Genomic DNA, 27,687 nt, shown 5'->3' on the forward strand with positions numbered 1-27,687 from the left:
CTCGAGTCCAGACCCAGCCTTGGAAGTCCCCTGGAAGGTCTGGTCATGTTGAACAGGGCAGAGCAGGCACGGAAAGGTGGGAAATCTGGCTTGGCCAACGCTGGACGGCATCTCTGCCTGTGCCTTGGTTCCTTCCCCTGGAATGGTCGGGGAGCGTCAGTGGGGTGGGTGGCTGAGCCCCTTTCTCCGTGTTCCTCTGCAGGTAACAAGCGAAGACAAGGCTCCCACTGTGGTGGCAAACATCTGGGGGTGCTGAGGAGAAGGGAGGGGCCTTGGGGCCAGCTCGGCTTCCCCACCTCTCCTGCAGAGCTGGTCTCCGCAAACTCCTACCCAGGTGTGAGAGATTCTGGGAAAGGGATGGAAGGAAAAGAAGGCAGAAGAACTCAGGAGGCCGAACGCGAGTGCTTTGGCAGGTGATCCTAGAAAGGGCAACTTGGCCTCTGGGACAAGGAACCTGGATGAAGCCAGAGAACACATGCTGGGTGGGATGCCGTGGCTGAGATTCTCTGTTTGCCCCCAGTGAGCATGAAGGAGGCCTTCCTGGGTCTGCGCCTCTCTTGCTTCCTTGGTCTTGCCTGGCTATGTGGGACCTGGGACCTCTGTGCTCTGGTGTACCATGGGGGGCAGCGTGGATCCTCAGCTGTGCAACACGGGTCACGTGAATCACGGTGACCATGCTGGGATTGGCAAATCGCAAGCAGAGTGCGAGCCACAAGGGTGACGCAGCTGCGGAAAAAGCCAATGCGATCCTCAGCTGCAAGGAGGGAAGTCTCGTGTAAAGCCAGGGAGGTCTGCTCTGCTCAGTGCCCTGACTGGCCATGGCACGTTTGGAGGGGGGTGGACAGGCCCAAGGATGTCCAGAGGACAGCAGCTGAGAGAACCGGGGCCCCAAAGAGGGAGGGAGGCGTGGGGTGCACTTTGCCTGGGGAGAGGAGATGTTGGGGAGCCTCTTCCAGGATCTGCGAGGTTCTCCTGCGCGAGATGGGGCAGGGCTGTCCACCGTTGCTCGGGAAGGACCAGAAATGGGCTCAAAACATTTTGTATGTCCTTTGTGTGCAATGGGGCCACGCGGTTGCCCCACAGGAATAGAAAACCCTTTGGCTTTAGTTCAAAATTTAGGATGCTCTGCTTCAAAACCAAGGGATTTCTTCCATCGTATATTTTAGTATGGATTGCAAGGGGCCCCCTTGCTCCCCAGACAGATATTGAACAGGCGCAGCTTCCCCAGCCGTGGGACGAAGCCCGGCCTGACGCCTCCCTTCCAGGCAGGCCTTAATCGGCGTTTCTTGCGCAAGAGAAGCTCAGCAGATCCACCGTCGCTTCCTGCAGTGGGGCCTCGTCTTCCTCCGCCTGGCCCCATTGCAGTTTTGATTCCGCCCCACCTCATCTCCAGATGGTTTTTCAGAGGGGAGGAAATGCAGCTTTATTCTCAAGAACAGGACAAAATGGCCCAGCACAGGCACCCAACTGTGATCTGAGACGGCCTCGCAATGCAAAACTAATCCGGGATTCCTCCAAAGGTGGGAGCGGGAGCCAAACTCAGCCAGGCCGAGCAGTGGATCTGGACCTTGATATTCCCGATGGGTTCCTGCCTCTTTTTCCCCAAGGGAGGGCTGTGGAGGAGAATGAGGACGAAAATGAACCCAACACAAGAACAGCAGAAACAAGGAGGCCTCCCCTGAAAGGGGTATTTGGAAATCGGGGGGACCAAAATCAAGTGAAATAAAATTAGGGAAAAATTATCACATGGCAGGAGATCTTCATAAAGTAGGATCTCGGGAAGGAGAGAGGGAAACGCCCTTCTGTGGAAAAATGCTCAGAAGATAAGTTGGACTCGCATCCACCCTCCGGAGCAGGGACCAGAGACGACCAACATGGGTGCTGAAAGCGTGGAAGGGATCAGGGGCTTCCTCTTAGTTTTCCTCAAAGGATCCACCCTGGAGAGAATCCATATGAATGTATGTAGCGAGGAAGGAGCTCCAAAGGAAGAGCCCCCTTCTGATGAGAGGAGCCACGCTGGCAAGGAGACCTATAGATGTGGGTGGGAAACCTCTCCCCTTCTGCGGAGGACCAGAAATTCAGGGGTGGAGGGAGCTGATTAAATGGCATCTGACCTGGAGGGAATATGGAGCTGAGAGAGACCAGACTTTTCGGACAGCATCATCTCACTTCATTCCAGGGTTTTCCTACAGTCTAAATTTTATTGCTTTATAGCAAATAAAGGCCAAGGGAATTGACCCAGAGGAGAAAAGCCACAAGATGAATCTCCTGCGCATTCAAAGCCAGGAGAAACAAGACGGAGAAACGAGAGGGGTCCAAGGAAAGGGAAAGAGGTTGGGGCTCTGCTGGGCAGAGACCAGTTGATCCCTGAGATCACTCCTCAAGAAATGGGGATCCCAGAGTGACTGGTACATGCAGACCATTTGGATCTCTCTGGATCTGGTGGCCACCAGGCTTGGCTAAGCGCCAGATGGATTTCCGGCTAAGTGGCTGGAGGTGGGTGGGTTGCAGCCATTGCTCTGAAGGGGGGTCTGTGCTGAGCAGGAGAAATTGGGGGTCTGGAGGGACAGGCAGGCCAAGAGTTCCTGGGGGCAGACTGGGTGGTCTCCACCCCCTCCCCATTTCCCCCTCCCTCAAAAGTCAGAGAGGCCCTGAAAGGAAGCTGGTGGGTCTCGGCAGGAGAGGGTCCAGCTGCGATTCTCCTCCTCTCGCCAGTGTTAAAGCTGCATCCTTGAAGTGTTGCAAAAAAGGCAGAAATCCATCAGGTGCTGAAATTCTTCAGCTATTTTGCATTTCAGAGCAAGAAGGGATAGCAGGATTAACTCATGAGTGCTGTGAAAAAAAGAGGTGGGGAAGACAATTAAAATATACAGTAAAACCTTCAGTGTAAATAAGGTTTTTTTGGAGAGTCTGCAGGAAACACACAGGGTGGGCTTCCCCTCCCCCTCCCTTTAACCCCCCCTTCCCAGGCAAGCCCAACCCCAGATGGAGGGGGAATCCACCCATTCCAGGGGGCAAAAGGCTGCGAAGGACCAGCGATTTCTCCCCATCTCATCTCCGGGGCTCGAAGGGGGTCCCGGTTCAGCCGAGGGGCTGCAAAGGGAGGCTCCAGCCTGACCTTCACAAGGTGGAATTTGTCCCTAATTGGCTTAATTAGGGGGTCAATCAAGAGAGGAGGCCTCCCTCCCCCCCTGCAGATACTTCATCCGAACCGAGAAGATGCTGCTCGGAGGGTGGAGTCAGAAATGGCGTCTGGTGTCCAGCCAGGTGTCCTTTGGCCAGAGCTTGTGTGGACGGGCAAAAGGGGGGGTCAGGAAGGGCAGCCTACAAACTTCGGGTGCTCTCTGTCCCTCCCCAATGACCTGCATGGCCCCCCTCCTTCCCTTCCCTTTGGCAATGTCCCGAAATGGGGAAACATCCTGGGGGAGGCTCTGGTGTTGTGTGCTGCTCTTGTGTGCGATTGTGTTACATTTTGGGGTCCCTGCAAGGAAAAGGCGCCAAAAACCTTGGAAAGGGATTTGGGGAGTCCAGAAAATCTTTGGAGGCTTTGCGGGTCTTTCAAGGCTCTTTCAGTTACTTAAGAGATATTTTTTGGGAGGAGAGAGAAAGAGAAAAACTTATTAATTAATGGAGGGCGAATAGAAGAAGCTCACCTGGTTGCTGGATGGGAGTTGCTAGAAAAAGGGAGAGAGACGCATTCAGAACTTTTTAATCTTTTTCATAGGACTGTTTTTGACATATTTATTGTTTTATATCTTTTGCTATATGCTGCCCAGTCACTTCTTGTGGGTGGCATTTTAAATTTGATAAATCAGTAAATAAAGGGCTGGAGCATTTATGGGGTCAAGCTCCCATTCTACAGCCTATAATATATAGCATTAAATCCCCCCCCCCATTTTTTTCCCCTTCCTTTGAGTCAATGTTGACTCCGGGCGACTGCCTGGACTAGTCCCTGCAGTTTTCCTGGCAAGGTTTTGGAAGGGGTTGCCATTGCCGGCTTCCTGGGGCTGAGGGACAATGACTGGCCCTCGGTCACCCAGGGGGCTTTGTGCCCAGGGCAGGACTAGAACTCACAGCTCCTGGTTTCCAGCCTGGTGCCTCCACCACCACCCCAAATGGGGTCTCCTGTCCCTTGTGCTCCTCCAGGAAGAAAAATGTCTCCAAACCAATTTCCCAATGAGACCCTCGGCCTTGGGATTCGGGGGCCCAAGAGGACCCACCTTGCCATCTAGATGCAAGGCCTCCCCTAGATGGTCCCCTCCCCATAACCCCTCACCCAGCCCCCCACGGACTCACCTTTCTTGTTCTTCAGGTAGAGGGAGAGCCCCACAGCCAGGAAGACCACCCCCAGCACGGCCCCCACGGCCCCCGTCCAGAGCTTGCTCTTGGCAGCGTTGGAGGAACGTGGCTCTGGGGGAGGAGAAGGAGCCTTGCGTGAGCAGCAGGATCAGGGCCAGCTTCCTCCGGGGGGCCATTCTGGCTCTACCCACAGGGAGGGGCTTCCCAGCCACCCCATCGATGTCCCCTTCTCCGTGCAGGATGGTGTCCCCAGACCAGGAGGGCAGGGAAGGGGAGGAAGGGAAAGGCTCACCCCACTGGACGGTGACGGGGGCCTCCAGGCTGGCGTGCCCCACCTTGCAAGCGTAGACGTCCCCACGCTGGGGCTGGGTCTCCAGCAGCACCTGGAGCTGGTAGGTCCAGTCCCCGTTCTGGAGCTCCTCCCCGAAGGCGACGCCCTCCTTCTCCGGCCGCCCGTTCTTCAGCCACTGGACGTCGATCTCCAGGGGGTAAAAGCCGGTCGCGGTGCAGAGGAGGATGGCGTTGGGGGAACCGGGGTCCGTCTTGGTGGGGGAGACGGTGACGGTGGGCTTGGCTGGAGGGGAGGGAGAAGGAGAATATTTATATTCGTATTTCATATTCGAGAAAATGAATAAAGTCCCACTTGATCTGGACAACACAGAGAAATAAGCAGAGAAGAGCAGAACAAGATTTAAGGGGGAAAAGTGTGGCTCAAACTGGCACAACTCCTGGATGGATTAAGGGAGGGCTGGATGGGCCCCCAAAGAGGGTCCTTAAGGGCTCCCTCCAGCCGGGAAGGGGTCTCGGGAGGCGTCCCGGGGTCTGTCCTGGGTCCTTGTGCCCTTCAGCGTTTGGGTCGGGGAGTTGGGGGGGAGCGATGAAGCTCGTGGCCTTCCGGGAAGACGTCAGTGGGTGAGACGAGGCTGATTCTCTCCCTCCTCGGCTGCGAAAATCAAAATGCTTCTGCATCTTCCGCTATTTTGGGGGGAGGCAAATGGCTCCTAAACGGCTTCTGGGGGGGCTGCAAGGTATGTTTGGATCTGATTTTTAATCTCGATTTTTTTTCAATAATTGGCTATTTAGTGTCTTGTGTAAGTAGTTTGTTAATAGTCTTCCTTACTGATTAATTTTTTTTACTAACAGTTAATAATCTGATAATCTGATAATTATGATAATATCTGTAATAATAATAAATATGATAATAAAATCTGATAATCTGATTATTACGATAATAATCTGAGCCGCCCAGAGTCATCCGTTGGGGGAGTTGGGCGGCATAGAAGTTTGAAAATAAAATAAATAAATAAATAAATAATAACATTTAAGACGATTCTATCTTTAAATGTTTTGGTTATTTGCAAGGAAGACCTGGGATCTAGTCTGGTTGCTGCTCAGATAAATAGTACACTTGTGGCTTTTTCTTCACAGGAAGCACATTTGTATCCTGAAACATTAAAAATCTTTGCAAAAGAGCTAAAAGGAGGCAGTTTTTTCAAATTGAAATTCATGACAATGTTTTTTTCTTATTTTTACAAGAAAATTCTTCTGAATGGGAAAATACTTTTAACAAGGAAATGGAAGGAACGGATTTAAATCAGCAGAAATTCAAAACCTAAAATCTGGCAGTTTTAGTGAAAACATCTTCAAAATGCAGAGATTAATTTTAGTAGTTAAGGAAGGAGTTCATCAGAGGGCAGGAATAATTTTTTATGCCCTCACCAAAGATAAACCTAATTATTTACAAAGCTGCCTTGCAAATATTTTGGGGGAACAATTTGATCCGCCAGGAGTTGCTGGGCAGCGACTTTAATTCAGTTCTGGATCCACTGTTGGGTTGGGAGAAGATTTTTTTTTCTTTTTAAAGACCTCCCAGAGACACCACATCCTCCATCGATCCATCCATCCATCCAGGGATTTTATTTAATGATATATGGAGACCTCTGGATTGAAAATAGCAAGAATATACATTTAATTTCCCCACATCACACGTGTTCCAGATTCATAGAATATTCCCCAAAACAGACTCGGGAGGCGTTTTCCGTGAAGTAAAATTAATACCTTTGAGGAGAGATTCCTCTGGAAGAAACTATACCAATCACAATGAAATTCATGTTCAGTGTTTTGAATTTTGTAAAAAATTATATTCTGTGCATCTTTATCTGCTAGCTAGTGAGCAGATAAAGGCTTCTGAAAAGGTGCCAAACCTTCCAGAAATGGTGGGCGTGCAGCCGGGAGTCGTGGCTGAACCCCGAAAGTCACAAAATCTGTAATTCTGCACATCTGGAGGAACCCAGAACGGCCCCTGAGCCAGATGGAGCCACTGCAGGACGGCGTAAAAATCCAGGGAGAAAGCGCTTTGGGGGGCGTTTGGGCAGCGCATCCGGCGCCGTCTCCCCGAAATCGAAAGGCAGCCTGAAGCCCCCGAAGGAGGGACCCTCGAGAGGGTTTTTGACGCCTGGAGATGCCCCACGAGGCGAACTGGGAGACTGGAGGCATTTGCAGGGGATCTCGGGGGGCTTTCGGGGGCTGTCGAAGATCGCTAGATGGATCAGCGGAAGTGACGAAGTTCTGTGGTAAATGATGCGGGAGTGGGAGTTAATATTAGGGAATATAAACTCAGTTGAAAGATGTCATTTAATTCTGTGGCAAAGCATTATTTTTGGAAAACCTGGGCTCAGAAAGGGAATAGGAACGACTGTGGAGGTTTCACCCAAGGAAGAGAGTTTCCCCGAAAAGGCTGAACTGCAACACGTGCAGCTAAAACACTCGATTTGCACAATGTTTGAGTTCTGAAACCTTATCAAGTGAGAGAGATAAATAAGTTCATCATTAGGCCAAGAATTCAAATTAGAAAAAATTTAGGCAATTTGTAGGAAATCGGGAGCAGAGGATCGGGCCTCCTGCATTAAACCATCGATGGCTCCCAGGTCTCTTATGACCGGAAACTCAGTTTTAATGGGGGTTTTTGGGCTCCATCCCAAATCAGGGACCTTCCCGGCCATGAAGACGGGGCTGAGTCTGGCGTGAAAAGCTGGTTTCGAGGGAGGCTTTTCTGCCGGACTCCAGAAATCGCCCTAACAAGGTTTCGCAGCCTTCGAATCGGCTTTTCCACAAGGCAGAGGAGGAAGCGCATAAATATTTCCATACGACTGAGGTTTACGCCTTGGTTGAAACGTGGAATCACGATTAGAAATTCTAGCCTGGTTGATTGATTGTTTTTATGTTTGTTTGTTGGATTTAGAAGCTGCCGGACCCTGAATCAAGAATCAAGAATAAAAAGAGGCAAAACGCCCCTCCGATCCCTGAATCCGTATTGGGGAGGGGGAGACGGGGCTGGATTCTGCCCCCCCCCGAATCCTCCCTGGGGCACTTCCTGGAGGGGATCAAAAGGATCCCTGATTCTGGGCAGGAGGAGAGTTGGGATCCTGGGAGGAAAAGAGGAATATTTCATAGATCTTTATCAGGGGAACCTCAATGGAGTGAATGAAGGGTGAGGGGCCGGCATCTCCCCCCCCCGGGAGGGCCCCCCCTCCCGAACTCACTTCTCCGGCCAATCAGACGCGCCGTCTTGGCCGCCTGATAGGTGTAAACCCCGTAGTTGTGCCGGCAGAAGTAATCCACGGCGGCCCTCTTGTCCTGCAGGATCTCCTGGCGGCTGTTCCAATAGTCGGCATCCGGCTGCCCGAACTCGGTGACGGCCACGAACTTCCCGACGTCGCTGTCAAAGCGGGCAGTCTCCTGCCTGTCGTAGAACTGCCTGTAGAGGTAGTGCACCCGCTGCGTCCCGTTGAAGAAGTGGCAGTCGGACTTCCACTGGACCAGGAAATGGGCTGCGAGGAGGAGGAGGAGGAGGAAGGCCGTCAGGAGGGAGTCCAGGGCCCATCGCTCTCAGCCACCAGCAGAGGAGGGACCCATGCAGGAAGGGGGGGAGACTGGTGGCAGACTGAGGGGTGGCCTTTGGAGGGCCCAGCTGGAAAGGGGACCCAGGGGGTCCTTTCTCACCTCCCTCCACCTCCTTGTTGGGGCTCCCTGGGGGAGATGGGGGGGGCCTGACAAGAGACCCCCGGCCCAATCCACTCCATGCCCCAACTTTGGGGGTGAGGGGAGGAAGGGGCCCGATCCACCCCGTGGGGGAAGCTCCATCGCCTTCCTTTGGCACCAGCGGTCAACCCCGCAGGGCTGTCGCTCCCTCAAGATGCACCCTGGAGGAGGGAGGGGGAGGTTTGTCGGTCCCAGTGGGGCTCCCTGGGAGAGATGGAGAGTTGCTGGGGGTCTGGAGGGGGAGGATATAGGGGGAGGGGAGGAGCTTCCTGGTGGGCCCCCTCCATCCTCCCGCCCTGGGGAAAGGCAGGCAGAAGCTCAAATGGTGCAGCAGAACGCCCTGCTCTCTGCAGAGAACGCTGGATCCAGGTGGGGCCTCTTTGCCCCCCAAAGTGGCAGGAAATATGGGGGGGGGGTGAAAAGATCCAGAAACTCTCCGGGCTGCAGTGAAAGTGAGATCCATACCTTGGTCTCCCTCTTCCTTGGGGAGGAATATGGGGAGGGGGCACAATGAGGGCATCTGGACCGATGATCCTGGGGTCTCCCAGCCCCTCCCTCGTCTGAACCCCCCACCTTCCCTGCTTTCCCCAAACTTCTCTTCTCCCCCCAACATTCAGCCCTCCTACCTGCCTTTCCTCAAGAGCCCCCAGGAGGAACTGAAAGAGGGGGTCTCCCGTCTCCCTTCCCCACATCCTCAGTTCCCCCCTCCTCTCCTGACCCGGATTCAGCAGAGGGGAATGGGGGGGGCTGGGTTTCCATTCCCAATTCAGAGGCTCCCCAACAAAGGATCTCAATTCAACTCTTGTCTGACCTCAAAAGCCTCTAATTGGAGATTTATAAAGAAAAACTGAAGTTTCTGAAGGTGCAAAAAGGTTTTTCCCCAATTGCATCTTTTTCTTATGCGGCTTTTCGTTGCGCGGATTTAGGACCGAAAACGCCACAATTTCCCTCTTTCTCTTTCACTTTCTTCTCCTTCCTCCTCCAACGCGACAAACTTTGGGGGCTCCGGATCCGGGTCTCGTTCGGGGCCGGAAGGTCCGACTCTGACCCCCGGTCGGCTGCCTTCCCACGACCCCCTCCCCACCTCGGCCACAGCAAGGGAAGGGGGGGGTCCCTCTCGGTCCACCTGGGGGGGGTGTGAGGAGGGAGGGGGCAGAGGCCACGCGGAGATCGAGGCTCCAACGGGCTCTCGACTCTCTTGCCCTCGACCCCTTCCTCAGGGTCACTCCTGGAGGGCCCATCCTCTTTCTTCCCCCTCTCCCACCAGCATTGGGCCCCTCCCACCCCCCTCCTTACCGGGGGGCTCCTGACCCCCTTCGCTTCCAGGGATCCGGGACAGCGCCCCCACCAGCAGCAGCAGCAGCAGGAGGACCCCAGCAGAGCCCATGGATGCTGCCCCACAAGCAACCCCCAAGAGAGAGAGAGGAGAGAGACGCAGATGCTTCCAGCCCCAGAGACGGAATCGGTGGGTCTGGATTGGGGGCAGGAAGAGTTTTTCTCAGACTTTAGAGTTGGGAGTGCCCAGAAAAGCAGAGGGGCCAATGGGAAATCTCCCTCCTTCAGCGTCATCAGTCTCCGGGCAGAGCCTCTCTGGATTTCGCCCCATGGAGGAGATAGTTCTTATTGGAGAAAGAAGCGGAGAAAGTGGGAGGGGGAGTCTTCGGGGGTGAAGCTTTGGGGGGGCTGCCAGCTCAGAGGGGACCCTCCCCTTCCTTTGCCCTCCACAGGATTCTCAGCCGGGTTCTCCTTTTCTCGGGGGGCCTGGAGGGGTGGACTGGATGCCCTCTGAAGCATCCTTAAGGCTCCAGGGGGGTGGGAGACTCCAGGCTGGGGCTGCTGGGTCCTTCCTGGAAAAAGCCGGGGGGACCGATCTGGGCGCTTCTCTGGGCCAAGGGGGTTTCCTCCTGACCTCCGGGAGGCGAAGGGCCTGGGGATCTGGGGGTGGCGGGAATTGGCGTCTGGTGGCAGGAGGCGGTGGCCGTGGGGGTCCCAGGACCGGCTTCATGCTGCTACAATGGACGGGCATCTGGGCAGCTCCTTATCCCGGGCTGGAGCCCTTTCCTTTGCCAGAAGGGGACCCTCTGCTTGCGCTTCGGGGGTTGTGTGAACTCAGCCCCTGCAGCTCATGAACTGGCTTGGGGGCACGAAGCAGCCCTTAGTCCGGCTTGTCTGCCATCGGCCTCGTTCGAGAGAGAATTCAAGGGGCTGCAAATGAAGGGGTGAATAAAGGGGGGGATTCAGCCCTGCTGCCCTCCTTCGCCCGCCTGAGCCCGTCGGCATCGCGGGTTCCCTCCGGACGGGCCTTCCTGGCCTGCAGAGAAGCTCCTCGCGAGCACCAGGAGATCTTCTGGGATCCCCGCTTTTCCCAGCACTTTCCACACCGAAGGCTTTTCCATCTTCAGGGGAGCGCAGACGGACTTCTTTTGACGTTCTTTTCCTTTCTCAATTATCCAGCCTGCCTCAGCAATAAACACACACACCAAACAACACCACAGCAGCAACACAACACACAATGGCAAGAAATGTGGGATTCGGAAGAGGAAGGAAAAGGCGGATCCGGAGCCTCCAGAGATCTGGGCCTGGCTCAGTGAGCCATTCAGTGATTTCCAAGAGTTTTTGGTCCCCCCCAGAAACCTTTTCGTTCCCAGAGGCCCCCTCCCCCCCCCAGGCCTGGCGGGTGACGGGCGCTGCAGGAAGGCTCCAGTTTCGCTCCCGCAGCACCAGCTGGCCCCGGACTGTGACCCCCCAGGAGCAGGCTGAGCCTCCTCACCCCATCCCTTGGAAAAACCACACACACACACACACACGCACACACACAGTTTGGCTGTGCCAAGCGTGCTCGTTCCACCAAATTAGGGAGCCTGGACTGCCGGGAGTGCCTCTCGGTCGCGCGATGGGCTCCCCTGGATGACCGCAATTCCCAGTTGCGCATCCCAGTTCCCCAGGAACATTCCCAGTCGCTGCTGGTGAACTTGCTCCAGGGTCTGAATCCCAGCCGGGAATCGGGGCCCAGACGCCACTCAGATCTGGCAGAGGGGAGCAGCCGGTCGGCCCTGCGAGCGAGTAAACCAAGATCCTGCTGCTCTCTCTGGGCCCGATCCAGATTGCCAAGAACACGGACCTGCCTGGAAGTCCGATTGCAGAACGGGAGCCGATACTCCAGGTGTGCTCTGAGCGATGTGGAGCAGAGATGGACAGTGACGCCTCTGGATCCTGATGGTGGACTTCTGCGGCTGCAGCCGAGGATTGCATTGGCCCTTTTTGCAGCTCTGTCACGATCTCGGCTCACACACAGCTTGTGATCTCCCCTGGTTACTTTCTGCTTATCCTGCTGCCCTGTATGCTCCCCCCACCATCAGATATTCATGCCTTTGAGCTTTGCTGTCCAAATGTGGAAATTCGGTTGAAATTCCTCTCGCCGCTTGCTGCCCTTCATTCCAGCTGGTCAAGATCTTCCTGAATCCTGAGAGTCTTCTGAGATGCCTGCTACGTCCCTTCTTCTTCCATCTGCAAATCCTGGCACCTGGGGACGCTCCTCACCCCGCCCACCCCTAAAAGATGGACTGGGGCCCTTGCCAAGCCCAAATCTCAGTCATCCCAGCGGCAGCAGAAGCCAACCACGATTGAGGGGGCCAAATTGTGGCTCAAGAATCCGTTCTAGCCCAGAAGAGGCTCCGGATGAGAGAAAGGGGGCAGGAACCTCATGTGCAGAGCTGTGAAAGCTGGGGGGCCCTTGAGGGTAAGAAAAGCCCCCCCAAAAGGCAGGGAAGGGGGTCTGGGCCGTTTCCCCAAGAACCCCAAGGCGTCCTCTGGTGGGCACAGGAGGAATGGCACCGAGAGTCTCCCCCCCCCCAGTTCAGCTGCTGGGGGTGGCCAGGGTGAAAGGCTGAACGGTTTGGACAACCCAAAGTGACCTGGTTTCTGAGTGAAAATGACCCAGTTATCTTTGCACCCCCCACCCCATCCAACCTACGTTCCCGATAATATACTTTGCAGCAAAGGTTTCCCAGGCGGTCCAGAGGTTCGTCCTCCGCCTGACCCATCCCGCTGCTGTCAGGGTCAGTTGCACCCGAGGAAGAGCCTCTGTCCTGGCCTGGGCGCCCCTCGCATCTGGCCCCAGCTTTCTGAAGGGCGGCCCCCCCTCCGCCGCAGCCAGGCACGTCTCCGTCCAGCCAAGCCTTCCCAAAGAGAAGCCACGTCCGGAACTGTTTTCCGTGGGGACAGAGCAGGGCAGAGGCCTCGGCGGCCTGCCTGCGTGGCCCACCTTCTCTAAAGCAGCAGGAGAAACTCGGAGCCACACGTGCCTTTGGAAGGGAGTCTGTTTATTGGTGTCCCAGCCAAGAGAAAGGTAAGTCTGGCCACGGGCACCTCGAGAAGCCGCAGACCTGGGCTGCACCGAACTGGAGCCCGTGGCCGCCGTGGGAGGAAGAAGCCACCGGTCCAGGCCAGTCCCACCGGCCTCTGCAGCACTCGATTAATGGGAAATTTTGCACAGGTAGCTGAGCGGAAGGGAACAATTCGCGTCACTCCACTGCAGCGTCCCTGGGAAAAGAGGAGGGGGGGCTGTCAGAGTCACCCAGTTGCTCCTTCCTGCTTCCTTCCCGAATGATGCAGACCCAGCGAGATGGGAGAGGCAGCCTTTGCCCCCTAGAAATATGGGGGGGGGATCACCTCTTCAATGAGCCTTTATTCAGGGCATCCTGTTTCATGCAAGGCCCAGTGCAGAATGGAAGTGGGCTGCGATCTTTATTCCACTTTCTTAGGAAAAGGGGAGGGGTCACATCTCTCCCTCCCTGGTTGGTTTTAGAAGAGGCTGAAGACCTTTTCTGCATTCAAGCCTCCACCTCCCAGCAGTTCACCTTGAACGTTGCTGTCTTGGTGCTTCTGCGTTTGGGGAGCGCGGCTGTTATTCACAGGAGTTAGTTGGCACGTTGACGTTTTACCATGTTTTACAATTCTTTCATCCTGTTTCCTCAAGGGTGTGCTTGTGTGTGTGTGTGTGGTTAACAACTGCCATGGAATGAACTGAAGAACAAGTTTTAGGGAGAAATGCGGAGATGTTCAAAGACAATTTGAATGACAATCGCACAACTGACATTCGAGGGGAACATCCGTGCAGAGAGGATTGAGAAAGTTGCAAGGGACTCTCATTCCTCTTCTATGCGACAGAATCGACCTGGGGGAGAACCTATAAATGCAGGGAGGGTGGGAAGAGCCCCAGGCGGAGCAATGACCTTGTTTCCCATAAAACAACTTCGTTGTGAGTCACCCAGAGTTCCCCCATTGGGGGGAGATGGGTGGGTGAGAAGTTTAATAAATAAATAATAAATAAATAAAAGCAGGGGCAAAAACATGATATAAATGTTTGGACTGCAGGAAGAGCTTCAAGATGGGTGATTACCTTCCCACAAAGGGATCCAATCAGGGGAGAATCCCTGGAAAGAGGAGATTCACCAGGATCCATCCAGGCGGATTCTGATCTCCTGCTCTGACCTCTGAAAGGGACTTTCTCTGAACAGGACAAAATGGCCCAGCACAGACTCCCGGCTCTGATCTCAGACGGCCCCATAATGCAAAACTAATCCGCGATTCCTCCAAGGGTGGGGTAAGAGGATAAGAGGAGCCACGCTGGCAAGGAGACCTATAGATGTGGGTGGGAAACGTCTCCCCTTCTGCAGAGGATCAGAAATTCGGGGATGGAGGGAGCTGATTAAATGGCACCTGACCTGGAGAGAGGCCAGACTTTCTGGACAGCATCAACTCACATCATTCCAGGGTTTTCCTACAGTCTAATTTATTGCTTTATAGCAAATAAAAGCCAAGGGAATTGACCCAGAGGAGAAAAGCCACAAGATGAATCTCCTGCGCATTCAAAGCCTGGAGAAACAAGACAGAGAAACGAGAGAGGTCCAAGGAAAGGGAAAGAGGTTGGGGCTCTGCTGGGCAGAGACCAGTTGATCCCTGAGATCACTCCTCAGGAAATGGGGATCCCAGGGTGGCTGGTGCATGTGGAACATCTGGATCTCTCTGGATCTGGTGACCTCCAGGCTTGGCTAAGTGCCAGACGGATTTCTGGTTAAGTAGCTGGAGGTGGGTGGGTTGCAGCCATTGCTCTGAATAGGGGTCTGTGCTGAGCAGGAGAAATTGGGGGTCTGGAGCAACAGGCAGGCCGGGAGATCCTGGGGGCAGACTGGGTGGTCTCCACCCCCTCCCCGTTTCCCCTCCCTCAAAAGTCAGAGAGGCCCTGAAAGGAAGCTGGTGGGTCTCGGCAGGAGAAGGTCCAGGCTGCGATTCTCTTCCTCTCGCCAGTGTTGAAGCTGCATCCTTGGAGGGTTGCAAAAAAGGCAGAAATCCATCAGGTGCTGAAATGCTTCAGCGATTTTGCATCTGAGAGCAGGAAGGGATAGCAGGATTAATTCATGAGGGCTGTGAAACAAAGAGATGGGGAAGACAATTAAAATATATAGTAAAACCTTCAGTGTAAATGAGGGTTTTTTTGGAGAGTCTGCAGGAAACACACAGGGTGGGCTTCCCCTCCCCCTCCCTTTCACCCCCCCTTCCCAGGCAGGCCCAACCTTCAGGGGGTGGATGATGGGCAGGGCCCGGATGGAGGGGGAATCCGCCCCTTTCAGTGGGGAAAAGGCTGCGAAGGACCAGGGGTTCCTCCCCATCTCATTTCCGGGGCTCGAAGGGGTCTGAGTTCAGCCGAGAGGCTGCAAAGGGAGGATCCAGCCTGACCTTGACAGATGCAATTTGTCCCTAATTGGCTTAATTAGAGGGTCAATCAAGAGACGAGGCCTCCCCCCTCCCCCCACAGACACTTCATCCGAACCGAGAAGATGCTGCTCGGAGGGTGGAGTCAGAAATGGCGTCTGGTAAGTAAACTACAAGGTGAGACAGGAGAAATGCAACATCAAAAGGGGGCTAAAAAGAAAATAGTTCAGGAATACTATAGGAAACTACATGATGCAGAGATGGTGTCAGAAGGAAAAATAGTACAATACTCAGAGAAAGCTGCATTGCCTAAAGTACCCCAAACGGTGGAGAAGATGTTAAATGAGAGAATAACAATGGCAGAACTTGTAGAGGCGATTAAAAGAGAAAAAAATAACAAAACACCAGGACCAGATGGACTTCCAGCAGACCTTTGTGAACAGCTGCAAGATATTTTATGCGCGCCAATGTTAGAGGTATGTCATGAGGTAATGTTGAAAGCCAAAATGCCAACTACATGGCAGGAAGCAAATATTACATTGATTCTAAAAGAAGGCTCAGATGCCACACAGATAAAGAACTGAAGGCCAATAGCTTTCTTAAATGCGGATTATTAAATATTTGCCTCGATCATAGCTGAAAGACTCAAAAGATTCTTGAATGAATTTGTACATCCAGGTCAAAATGGATTTTTGCCGAAACGACAAATGAAAAACAATGTAAGAATAATTTTAGATACGTTGGAATTTTATGAAATCCATCCGGGAAAACAATTGGCGTTGATTTTTTTGGATGCTCAGAAAGCATTTGATAATGTGAATTGGCAGTTTATGATACAGCAACTAAAGTCTATGGATGTATAAATATGATTAAGACTATACATAGTATTCAAGTGGCTAAAGTAATGGTAAATGGAGAGGCAACAGAGAACTTTTATATAAAGAAGGGTACAAGGCAAGGATGCCGTTTGTCCCCCTTATTATTTATATTAACGTTAGAAGTTCTAAATAGAAATATCAGAGAAAACTCTGGAATAAAAGGGCTAGAAATAAAAAAAGAAGAGTATAAATTGCAAGCCTTTGCAGGCGATCTGGTATTTATCTTAGAGGAGCCGCTAGAGTCCGGCCCTAGGCTACTGGAGAAAATAGAAGAATATGGGGAAATAGGACTAAAAATAAATAAAGAGAAAACTAAGGTATTAGTGAAAAATCTAACAGTTAAGCAGAAAAATAAATTGACAGAAAAGATGGGTCTCCATATAGCCAAGAAAGTGAAGTATCTGGGAGTGTCCCTCACAGCGAGATGCGCTACAATTAAAGAGGACAACTATACAAAATTACTGCATCAAATCAAAACGGATCTGGGGAAATGGAAAAACCTGCAATTATCACTGCTAGGAAGAATAGCTTCAATCAAAGTGAATATATTACCAAAACTGCTTTTTTTGTTTCAAACAGTTCCGATAAAGCTAGATAAAAACTTCTTTGATGAGTTAAATAGAATTGTTTTAAAATACATTTGGCAAGGGGAAAAGGCTAGGATAAGATTGAAGCTATTGCAAGACTCTAAAAACAACGGGGGGCTTGGGCTACCGGATCGGGAGTCGTACTACCAAGCAGCACTATTAACTTGGGTGAAAGATTGGATAACCTTGAGGCACACAAGAGTATTGGTGCTGGAGGGACATGACCTGCTATTGGGATGGGATGGGAAAAACACCGTACATGGATGCTTCCAAAGACACTACGTGAGAAATGCTTTACTGTACTTAGGACTTGGGAAAAAATAAAGGTAAAAAACTATAGGAAAATACCAATTTGGTTATCGACCATGGAAGCGTTAACACATCCAAATCTGGTTAATTTGGAAAGAATTGTAACATACAAAGATATTTTGAATGAGATAGGGGAATTAAAAAGTAGACAGGGACTACAAAATCAAGGGGTAGACTTAGCATGGTGGCCGTATGCACAGATACATCCAGATATGTGAAAGATGCCAAGGAGTGGGGTTTCTATAAGGAGCCGACATCACTTGATCGAATTCTACTGGCTACAGAAGAAAAACCGATTAAGAAGAAATATGGCTATTTGTTAAATGTCAAAATGGGAGATGAACAAGTGAAAGAAACAATGATTGTCTGGGCTAAAACCTTTGGTTACCATATCGATTTAGATAAACGGCAAAACCTCTGGGAGAGAAACCATAAATGGCCACGGCATATAAAGAGAATTTATATAAAATGTTTTACAGATGGCACTTGCCACCGGCAAGACTGGCAAAGAGGTTCAAAGACATGTCCGCCAAGTGTTGGAAATGTAAGCAAATACCAGGCACCTATTTTCATATGTGGTGGGCATGCACCAAAGCAAAAGGTTTGGGATACATATACATACCTGGTTAGAAAAAACGATAGAGCAACATATAGAGTTAAAACCAGAGATATTTCTACTGGGCATGATCCCGGGAAATTATGATAAAGCAACTGTATATTTAATATTGCACATCTTGACAGCAGCAAGAATTGCATTCGCGCAATATTGGAAAAATGAAGATACCCCTATAGATGAAAGTGTTATTCAGAAAATATTGGACTGTGCGGAGATGGACAGATTGACTGTAAAAACAAAAGATAAAGAGGATACAGAATATTATTTGATATGGGATAGATTTTATCAATGGCTTGATAAAAGAGGTGGAAGTTAGAGTATATATGAGTAATACACGAATCATCTTGATAGCTTAAACACTATTACAACTGTGGTTAAAAGATGGTAAACGACTTATATTGATAGATGAGCAGGTAGGATTATTAACTATAGAAGCACTACTAGACTATATCAATCTTAGAATTATCGTTATGAGTGGATTAATGATTGATACGAAGAACTACTCTGATACTTTAATATTGTAATGATTTATGTACCTGAGAAGGGAACCAGCTGACACGTTTTTCTGAGTATTGATACATAAATAAAAAATAAATTAAAACAACAACAACAACAAAGTTTTCCCCAAAGTTCATAAAATTCAAAACTTTAAACATAAAGGCCAATTTAAATTATCAAAGGCTTTTTCAGCAGCCAAAAATATCAAGGCTGCTTGTTTTTCATAGTGCTGTTCCAGGTATTCTAATATATCCAGAACGTTTCGAATGTTATCTCTGATTTGTCTTTTTGGTAAAAATCCTGCTTGATCCTGGTGGATAAACGTTACAAGAATATTCTTCATTCTTTCCGCTAGGATTGTTGTGAATATCTTATAATCATCGTTCAATAAAGATATTGGTCTATAAAAAAAAAGAAAAAAAAAGAAATGGTGTCTGGTGTCCAGTCTGGTGTCCCTTGGCCGGAGCTTTTGTGGAAGGTCAAAAGAAGTGGGGGGTCAGGAAGGGTGCTTCCTCCCCCTCCCCCAATGACCTGCATGGCCCCCCTCCTTCCCTTCCCTTCTGCAGTTTCCCAAAATGAAGAAACATCCTGGGGGAGGCTTTGGTGTTGTGTGCTGCTCTTGTGTGCAATTGCGTTACATTTTAGGGTCCCTGCAAGGAAAAGCCGCCAAAAACCTTGGAAAGGGATTTGGGGAGTCCAGAAAATCTTTGGAAACTTTGCGGGTCATTCAAGGCCCTTTCAGTTCCTTAATAGAGATTTTTTGGGAGAAGAGAGAAAGAGGAAAACTTATTAATTAACGGAGGGCGAATAGAAGAAGCTCACCTGGTTGTTGGATGGGGGTTGCTGGAAAAAGGGAGAGAGACGCATTCAGAACTTTTTTATCTTTTCAATAGGACTGTTTTTGACATATTTACTGTTTTGTATCTTTTGCTAAATGCTGCCCAGTCACTTCTTGTGGGTGGCCTTATACGTTTGATAAATCAGTAAATAAAGGGCTGGAGCATTTATGGGGTCAAGCTCCCATTCTATAGCCTATAATATATTGCATTAAATCCCCCCCCCATTTTTTTCCCCTTCCTTTGAGTCAATGTTGACTCCTGGCGACTGCCTGGACTAGTCCCTGCAGTTTTCCTGGCAAGGTTTTGGAAGGGGGTTGCCATTGCCTGCTTTCTGGGGCTGAGAGACAATGACTGGCCCTCGGTCACCCAGGGGGCTTTGTGCCCAGGGCAAGACTGGAACTCACAGCTCCTGGTTTCCAGCCTGGTGCCTCCACCCCCCCCCCCCAAATGGGGTCTCCTGTCCCTTGTGCCCCTCCAGGAAGAAAAATGTCTCCAAACCAATTTCCCAATGAGACCCTCAGCCTTGGGATTTGGGGGCCCAAGGGGACCCACCTTGCCATCTAGATGCAAGGCCTCCCCTAGATGGTCCCCTCCCCATAACTCCTCACTCAGCCCCCCACGGACTCACCTTTCTTGTTCTTCAGGCCGAGGAAGAGCCCCACAGCCAGGAAGACCACCCCCAGCACGGCCCCCACGGCCCCCGTCCAGAGCTTGCTCTTGGCAGCGTTGGAGGAACGTGGCTCTGGGGGAGGAGAAGGAGCCTCGCGTGAGCAGCAGGATCAGGGCCAGCTTCCTCCGGGGGGCCATTCTGGCTCTACCCACAGGAAGGGTCTTCCCAGCCCCCCATCCATGACCCCTTCTCCATGCAGGATGGTGTCCCCAGACCAGGAGGGCAGGGAAGGGGAGGAAGGGAAAGGCTTACCCCACTGGACGGTGACGGGGGCCTCCAGGCTGGCGTGCCCCACCTTGCAGGCGTAGACGTCCCCACGCTGGGGCTGGGTCTCCAGCAGCACCTGGAGCTGGTAGGTCCAGTCTCCGTTCTGGAGCTCCTCCCCGAAGGCGATGCCCTCCTTCTCCGGCCGCCCGTTCTTCAGCCACTGGACGTCGATCTCCAGGGGGTAAAAGCCCGTCACGGTGCAGAGGAGGATGGTGTTGGGGGAACCGGGGTCCGTCTGGGCGGGGGAGACGGTGACGGTGGGCTTGGCTGGAGGGGAGGGAGAAGGAGGGACGTGAGGGACCCAACAGGTCGGTCAGTTCAGGCCAAGGTCCATCTTAGTCCGGGAAATGTTCTGTGTCTCAAGTCCCCTTTCCAAGAGGTTTTTTTGCAGAGAGAGAGAAAAACTCCACTTTCCTCTTTTGCAACTTTCCTGTGGGCTGCTGGGTCGGCTAAATTTGACTCTGGATGGGATAAGAATTAAGCAGATTCGAACCAGGCTCAAAAAGGCCGTCAGATGAGTAAAAAGTCAGGGATACAAGATTCCAGAAAAGGAATAAAATCTCGTAAACGGGGCACCCACCCTCCTTCTCCCCCCAGAGGCGTCTCTGGTGCTGCGTCCGGCAGCCTCGGCTTCTGGGGGGCTGCAAGGCATCTTTGGGTCTTATTTTTAATCTTTTATTTTATTTTTCAATAGTTGGCTATTTAGTGCCTTGTCTAAGTAGTTTGTTAATAGTCTTTCTTATTGGTGAATTTTTTTGTTTTACTAACTGTTAATAACACTTAAGATGATTCCATTTTGGTTATTTGCAATGAAAGACCTGGGATCTTGTCTGGTTGCCACTCAAATAAATAATATATTTGTGGCTTTTTCTTCACAGGAAGCATGTTTCTATCTTGGAACATTAAAAATCTTTGCAAAAGAGCTAAAAGGAGGCAGTTTTTTCAAACTGAAAGTCATGACACTGCTTTTTTCTTTTTTTTACAAGAAAATTCTTCTGAATGGGAAAATACTTTTAACAAGAAAATGGACGGAACAGATTTAAATCAGCGGAAATTCTAAATCTAAAAACTGGCAGTTTTAGTGAAAACATCTTCAAAATATATAGATTAATTTTACGAGTTAAATAAAGAACTTTAATGGATTGAATGAATGGGGAGGGGCCGGTATTACTCCCCCCAGGAACCCCCCCCCGGACTCACTTCTCCGGCCAATCAGACGCCGTGTCTTCTCCGCCTGATAGGTGAAAGCCCCGTAGTGGCATCGGCAGAAGTAATCCACGGCGGCCTTCTTGATCTGCACCTCCTGGTGGCTGTTCCAATAGTCAGCATCCTTCTGCCCGAACTCGGTGACGGCCACGAACTTCCCAAGGTCGCTGTCGAAGCGGACAAACTCCTGCCGGTCGTAGAAGTACCTGTCCAGGTAGCGCACCCGTTGCGTCCCGTTGAAGAAGTGGCAGTCGGACTTCCACTGGACCAGGAAATGGGCTGCGAGGAGGAGGAGGAGGAGGAAGGCCGTCAGGAGGGAGTCCAGCACCCATCGCTCCCAGCCACCAGCGGAGGAGGGACCCATGCGGGAAGTGGGAGGGGGAGACCTGCTGCGGGAGCAAATGCAATTTTAGTCTGCAACGAGAGAAGTTTTTATTTCCACCGGATTCAGCTTTGACCAGGCTCCACCTGAGGTGCTATGATCTAAGCACCAGAGTATAAGAACCATTCAGAAAAACTGGAGCAGAGTCAGCAAGAATAATCAAGGGGGTGGAAATAAAGTTCCATGAAGAGAGATTCAGCGACCTGGACGTACTGAGCCTTGCGGAAAAGACTGAGGGATTGTGTGATCGGATTTGTTTGACCCTTGAAAGGATGCCCCACAGCAAAAGGATGGGTAATCGTAGGTAATATCTCCGCAGTCTCCTTGCCAGTGTGATCGAAAATGTAGATCTGCGGTTGGGAAGGAACTACAGCCATCAGCAGAACAGTCACTAAACCTCAGAGCCGTGTCTGCCCGGGGTCGATGATTATTCCCAGATTAGTGGGCCTGGGGATTCTGTCCCTTGGAAGCCCCCAACCTCAGGCATTGCCTTTTCCCAGCGGTTACAGTAGTGCCGACCCAACCGGCTTTGCCAAAGGGTTAAAACGGAACTGTCTCATAGGGCCTTTGAGGGCTAATGCCACTAAATATTGGTGTGTGCCTGTGATAAAGCAGTTGGATAAGGATATTCCCTTCCATTCCAGCTCCCCTCCGTCCAGGAAACTGACAACCGTGACTGCTTCTGCTTTGATTCACGCTTGACTTCGGGATAATGACTCAGATCTAATAAATCATACAATAAACATACAATATTTTTAATTACTGTCTTTTCCAGAGATTATACATGACCCACTCTCTTTATGGAGGGTTATGATGAACCTCTTTTGAATAAAATTTGTTCAGCTTCCTTTAATGAGGTTTGCATAACTTGTCAGTCTTATCAGAATTTAGATCTATATTGAGGAAGGAGCCATAGCAATCCACAGAATAGTCACTAGACTTCAAAATTATCTCTGCCTGGGGTGGTTGATTGTTCCTAGAGAAAGAATGGATGCATTCGTGGGGCCTGGGAAGGGGGACCCGTGGAGGCCTTTCTCAGCCCCCTCCACCCCCTTTCCTTCCTTCGGCAGCAGCGGCCAACCCCGCACGGCTGTCGCTCTCTCAAGCTGCCCCTTGGAGGAGGGAGGGGGAGCTTTATCGGTCCCAGTGGGGGTCCCTGGGGGAGATGGAGAGTTGCTGGGGGTCTGGAGGGGGGAGGAAAGTGGTTGAGGGGGAGGAACTTCCTGGTGGCCCCCCCCTTCCACCCTGGAGAAAGGCAGGCAGAAGTGCAAATGGTACAGCAGAGCGTCCTACTCTCTGCAGAGAACGCTGGATCCGGGTGGGGCCTCTTTGCCCCCCAAAATGGCAGGAAAAATGGAGGGAGGGGGGTGAAGAGACCCAGAAGCTGTCAGAGCTGCGGTGAAATTGAGATCCATACCTCAGTCTCCCTCTTCCTTGGGGGGCAGAATATGGGGAGGGGGCACAATGAGGGTGTCTGGACATGATCCTGGGGTCTCCCAGCCCCTCCCTCACCTGAACCCCCACCTTCCCTGCTTTCCCCAAACTTCTCTTCTCCCCCCAACATTCAGCCCTCCTACCTGCCTTTCCTCCAGAGCCCCCAGGAGCAACTCAAAGGGGGGTCTCCAGTCTCCTCCCCCCCATATCCTTCCTCCTCAATTCCCCCCTCCCCTCCAGTCCCTGACTCTGCTGTGGGGAATTATGGGGGGGGGGCTGGGTCTCCGTTCCCAATTGAGAGGCTCCCCCAACAAGGGATCTCAATTCAACTCTTGCCTGACCTTAAAAGCCTCTAACTGAAGCTTTATAAAGAAAAACTGAAGTTTCTGAAGGTGCAAAAAGGTTTTTTCCCAAATGCATCTTTTTCTTACGCGGCTTTTCCTTGCGCAGATTTAGGACCGAAAACGCCGCGATTTCCCTCTTTCTCTTTCACTTTCTTCTCCTTCCTCCTTCAAGGCGACAAACTTTGGGGGCTCCGGATCCGGGTCTCGTTTGGGGCCGGAAGGTCCGACTCTGACCCCGGGTCAGCTGCCTTCCCACAACCCCCTCCCCACCTCGTCCACACCCAGGGAAGGGGGTCCCTCTCGGTCCTCCGGGGGGTGTGTGGGGAGGGAGGGGGCAGAGACCACGCGGAGATAGAGGCTCCTGTGGGCTCCCGCCTCTCCTGCCCAAGACCCCTTCCCCAAGGTCACCCCTGGAGGTCCCAGTCCCTTTTTTCCCCCTCCCCCAACAGCATCATGGGTCCCTCCCACCCCTCTCCTCTCCCTCCCACCCCCTCCTTACCAGGGGGCTGCTGCCCCCCTTCGGTTCCAGGGATCCGGGGCAGAGCCCCCACCAGCAGCAGCAGCAGGGGGACCCCAGCAGAGGCCATGGAGGCTGCCCCACAAGCAACTCCCGAGAGAGAGGAGACAGATGCAGATGTTCCAGCCCCAGAGGTGGAATCTGTGGGTCTGGATTGGGGGCAGGGAGCGTTTTTTCTATCAAATGTCAGCTTTGGGAGAGCCAAGAAAAGCAGAGGGGCCAATGGGAATTCTCCCTCCTGCAGCATCATCAGTCTCCGGGCAGAGCCTCTCTGGGTTTCGCCCCATGGAGGAGATAGTTCGGAGCAGAGAAAGCAGCAGAGAAAGTGAGAGGGGGTATCCTTTCAGTCTTGAGGGACTGCAGCTCCAAAGGTCTCCTGCCAGCTCAGAGGGGACCCTCCCCTTCCTCTGCCCTCCCCAGGACTCTCAGCCAGGCTCTCCTTTTCTCTGGGGGCCTGGAGGGGGTGGACTAGATGCCCTCTGAAGCTTCCTTAAGGCCCCCGGGAGACTCCAGTCTGGGGCTGCTGGGACTCCAAAGGGGTGGCTAGTCCCTTCCTGGGAAAAGCCAGGGGGACCTATCTGGGCAGTTATCTGGGCCAAGGGGGTTTCCTCCTGACTTCCAGGAGGCAAAGGGCCTGGGGATCTGGTGGTGGCGGGAATCAGCCTCTCACGGCAGGAGGGGGTGCCCGTGGGGGTCCCAGGACCGGCTTCACGCCGCTAAAATGGACGGGCATCTGAGCAGCTCCGTATCCCGGGCTGGAGCCCTTTCCTTTGCCAGAAGGGGACCCTCTGCTTGTGAATGGGAGGTCGTGTGAACTCAGCCCCTGCAGTTCATGAACTGGCTTGGGGGCACGAAGCAGCCCTTAGTCTGGCTTGTCTGCCATCGGCCTCGTTCGAGAGAGAATTCAAGGGGCTGCAAACGAAGGGGTGAATAAAGGGGGGGATGCAGCCCTGCTGCCCTCCTTCGCCCACCTGGAGCCCGTCGGCATCACGGTTCACTCTGGACGGGCCTTCCTGGCCTGCAGAGAAGCTCCTCGCGAGCACCAGGAGATCTTCTGGGATCCCCGCTTTTCCCAGCACTTTCTACACCGAAGGCTTTTCCATCATCAGGGGAGCACAGACGGGCTTCTTTTGATGCTCTTTGCCTTTCTCAATTTTCCAGCCTGCCTCAGCAATAAACACACACACCAAACAACAACACAGCAGCAACACAACACACAGCAGCCAGGAAGAATCACTTGGAAAGGCCAGGAACCCTTCTGCAGAGGGGTCTGTCACCCACCCGGGCCCCAGACAGGCACAGAACGAGGCCCTTCGGGGCCCTTCGAAAGGCCAGCAGGGTCCAGTCAGTCTGATCAGTCTGATCTCCGCAGGGCTGTTGTTCTAGAGGGTAGGGGCCACGGCAGAAAAGGCTCTTCTCCTGGGCCCCAACGGGCCCCTCCTGCCGGACCGGATGGGACAACTGGAGAGAGGCGGCCCCATAAGTGGCCCAGCCCCCATCCATGGAGGGCTTCAAAGGGGACTGCCAGCACCCTTAATCACTGCCAGAGGCAGGTGGGAGCCAAGGCAGCAGCGTGTCTCCTGCGCCCAGAAAGAGATGCCACGGACTGCCTGTGCCAGCCCTTGCTGCCCAGCTGAAGCCTCCAAACACTCTTCAAGGGCAGCCCCAGGTAGACCACCCTGCAGCAATCCAGCTTGGGGAGGAGTGGGTGGAGACTCCTTTAACCCTGAGACCCAAGAAAACATAAGGCAGACAATCATACCACAGATCAGAAGAACACGATATCAACACCAACTCAAAGCAGAGGACAGGGCAGCCCTCAACAGCCGAAGGAAGGACCAAACCGTCGTCATCCTCCCAGCAGAGAAAGGCCAAACCACAGTTATTATGAACAAATCACAATAACTGCAAAAAGCCAACAAGCTATTAGAGGACAAAGAAACCTGCATCCCGGTTAACACCAACCCAACGCAGAAACTCGACAACCTGATCAAGAGGACCCTCAACGACCGAACCAAGAAGGGTCGGATCACAAAAGAGGAACGGGGCGGATGGAAAGCAGTGGGCCCCCCTCCCACACTTCCGTGGACGCCCCAAAATGCACAGCCCCGACACCCCCTCCGAGCAGCTGCATCCTGACCAGGGACTCCAACATACAACACAGCGAAAGGACGGACAGAAGAGCTTGGACATCTCACAGAGAGGAGCGAATATTCCATCAACTCCAGAAAATCAAAGATGTGCACATAGATGAAGATGAAATTAGGGTCTCATTTGGTGTCACAGCCCTCTTTACATCCGTAGACCCAGAACGAGCGAAAGAATCCATATCAGCAGAACTACACAACGCACCTAACCTAACCAGATACACCCGGATCGAAACACCCAGAATCACGGACCTCACCAAGCCCTGCCTCACCACCTGTTTCCGGTCTGGTGGACGAATATACCAGCAAATCAGAGGCCCACCCGTGGGACCGCCACTGTCGGGACTCACAGCAGAGATTCCCTAGAAGCCACAGCACTTCCCCACATACAGCCTAAAGTGTGGATCCGGTATGTAGATGACGCCTTTGTCATAATAAAAAAGGACAACTAGAGAAGACACATGAAACCATCAACAGCATCTTCAGAGGAATAAAATTCACCAGAGAGGAAGGAAACAGCAACACGCTCCCCTTCCTGGAGATCCTCATCAGCAGAGGAAACAAGAGCAAAGTGGAAACCAAGTTCATCGGAAGACAACCCACACCAATCAAGGGCTCCATTACCGAAGCAACAACCCGACCTCCCACAAGAGGAGCTGTGTAAGAAGATGATTCAAGCGAGCACAAACGCACTGCAGCAGCCCACAACAGCAGAGAAAGGAAACAGACCGCCTACACAACATCTTCCACAAAGCAGATCTCCACACAACTTTATCAAAAAGTGCCTGGCCGCTCAACCTACTGCAACACAACCCACACAAGCTATGAAAAGGACCACACTGCCACACATCAGAAACGTCTCAGAAACCACCCACAGACTATTACAACCACATCGCCTCTCCGCAGCACACAAACCAACTCAAGCCCTCCAAAACGTCCTAAGCAAGCCGAAAGACCCGCTAGCCCAAGAAGGAAAAACAGGAGCCATCTACAACATGCAGTGTGAGGACTGTAACAATCACTACGTGGGACAGACAGGCAGGAGACTGGCAGGGCGCATCCACGAGCACCAACGAGCAGTCAGAAGATGCGATGGAAACGCCTTAATCTCCCAACACACGGACAGACTCAACCACAGTTTCACCTGGGAAACGGTCAGCATCTTAGACCAAGCTAAATCCAAAAATGCGAGGGAATTCCTGGAAGGTTGGTGTGCAGACAAGGCGGCCATCGACAGGCACGCAGAGATAAACAGCATCTGCACACTATTCAAAAGAGACAATAGAAAGGCAGACAAAAGACCAGAAGATCTCCTCACCAGCCATCATCAAAATAAAACGAAACTAAACCCCCAGCCCCACCGACACTGGCAGGGCACAGCACAGCACAGAAACAGAGAGCAAACCCTTCCCATTCCTGCTCTGAAGATGTTGCCTAGCCGGGTAAAGAAAAGAAAACGTTTGCATGGCTGGCTGGGGAATTCTGGGAGTTGAAGTCCACCCATCGTAAAGTTGCCGAGGTTGAGAAATACTGATCTAGTCAAACCTTCGACAACGTGCGGGATACTTTGCCTAACTCCTTCAGGGAAAACTTTAGCTTTGCAAGCTATACCTTTAAAATTCACATTGGAGCAAAAGCGTGGGTGACTCTGCACCACAAAGATTCAGCATCTGATTGCAGAACATGCCTGTTTCCCCTCCTTCTTGCTGCTGACTACCCTGAACAGTCTTCCTTCCAGCCTGCAGATGCCCCAAATGGTTGGAGCCCTCTTGCTCAGACACCTTGCCTTCCCTGTGTAAATACAGGCCACGTATTAGGGTCACTACAGAGGCCAGCATGCAGGACGCGAGAGGAGACGTCTTCCCAGCCGCCAAGACGGGTGCAAAGGCTTTGGCCAATGGCCCAGTAGCTCAGGTGCTGCCTCTTCCTGGGACCAATG

The 27,687-nt window shown here is 52.1% G+C and overlaps 2 protein-coding genes across 3 annotated transcripts in view; both read right to left on the reverse strand.

Moving 5' to 3' along the window:
- Positions 1-23,741, reverse strand: part of LOC103051008 (H-2 class II histocompatibility antigen, E-S beta chain-like) — a 273,476-nt gene extending 249,735 nt beyond the window's left edge. Inside the window, exons 1-6 of one of the 2 annotated variants that reach the window (XM_088141491.1) lie at positions 23,584-23,741; positions 20,919-21,203; positions 19,704-19,985; positions 19,410-19,523; positions 18,765-18,785; positions 14,098-14,766 (exon numbers count right to left, since the gene is read on the reverse strand). In XM_088141491.1, the coding sequence (XP_087997617.1) occupies positions 14,753-14,766; positions 18,765-18,785; positions 19,410-19,523; positions 19,704-19,985; positions 20,919-21,203; positions 23,584-23,671 (804 nt within the window). In that variant the 5' untranslated portion in view covers positions 23,672-23,741 and the 3' untranslated portion in view covers positions 14,098-14,752. Of the gene's footprint in view, positions 1-14,097; positions 14,767-18,764; positions 18,786-19,409; positions 19,524-19,703; positions 19,986-20,918; positions 21,204-23,583 lie in introns of those variants that run through there. The other variant, XM_088141492.1, reaches the window with a different exon arrangement.
- On the reverse strand, positions 1,396-9,842 carry LOC103059164 (H-2 class II histocompatibility antigen, E-S beta chain-like). Its single transcript, XM_088141484.1, has 6 exons — positions 9,637-9,842; positions 7,842-8,129; positions 4,592-4,873; positions 4,297-4,410; positions 3,654-3,674; positions 1,396-2,832 (listed from the first exon to the last, which is right to left on the reverse strand). Exons 1-6 carry the CDS (start codon positions 9,725-9,727, stop codon positions 2,819-2,821), a joined length of 810 nt encoding a protein of 269 aa, XP_087997610.1. The 5' UTR covers positions 9,728-9,842; the 3' UTR covers positions 1,396-2,818.
- Positions 23,742-27,687: the final 3,946 nt, after the last annotated feature.

This window comes from Python bivittatus, unplaced genomic scaffold (assembly GCF_059951505.1).
Source record: "Python bivittatus isolate LINGU-HERP-01145 unplaced genomic scaffold, Pbiv_v1 ctg000330_np1212, whole genome shotgun sequence".
NCBI classification, from domain to species: domain Eukaryota; kingdom Metazoa; phylum Chordata; class Lepidosauria; order Squamata; family Pythonidae; genus Python; species Python bivittatus.

What these genes read in the sequence shown, in the direction of transcription:
- LOC103059164 (XM_088141484.1), bottom strand. Translation starts at nt 9,727, where the DNA reads ATGGGCTCTGCTGGGGTCCTCCTGCTGCTGCTGCTGCTGGTGGGGGCG. An exon ending in AGGGGGTCAGGAGCCCCCCG is followed by an intron (nt 8,130 to 9,636) that starts GTAAGGAGGGGG and finishes TCCTCCTCGCAG; the next exon opens with CCCATTTCCTGGTCCAGTGG. An exon ending in GCGTCTGATTGGCCGGAGAA is followed by an intron (nt 4,874 to 7,841) that starts GTGAGTTCGGGA and finishes CCTCCCCTCCAG; the next exon opens with CCAAGCCCACCGTCACCGTC.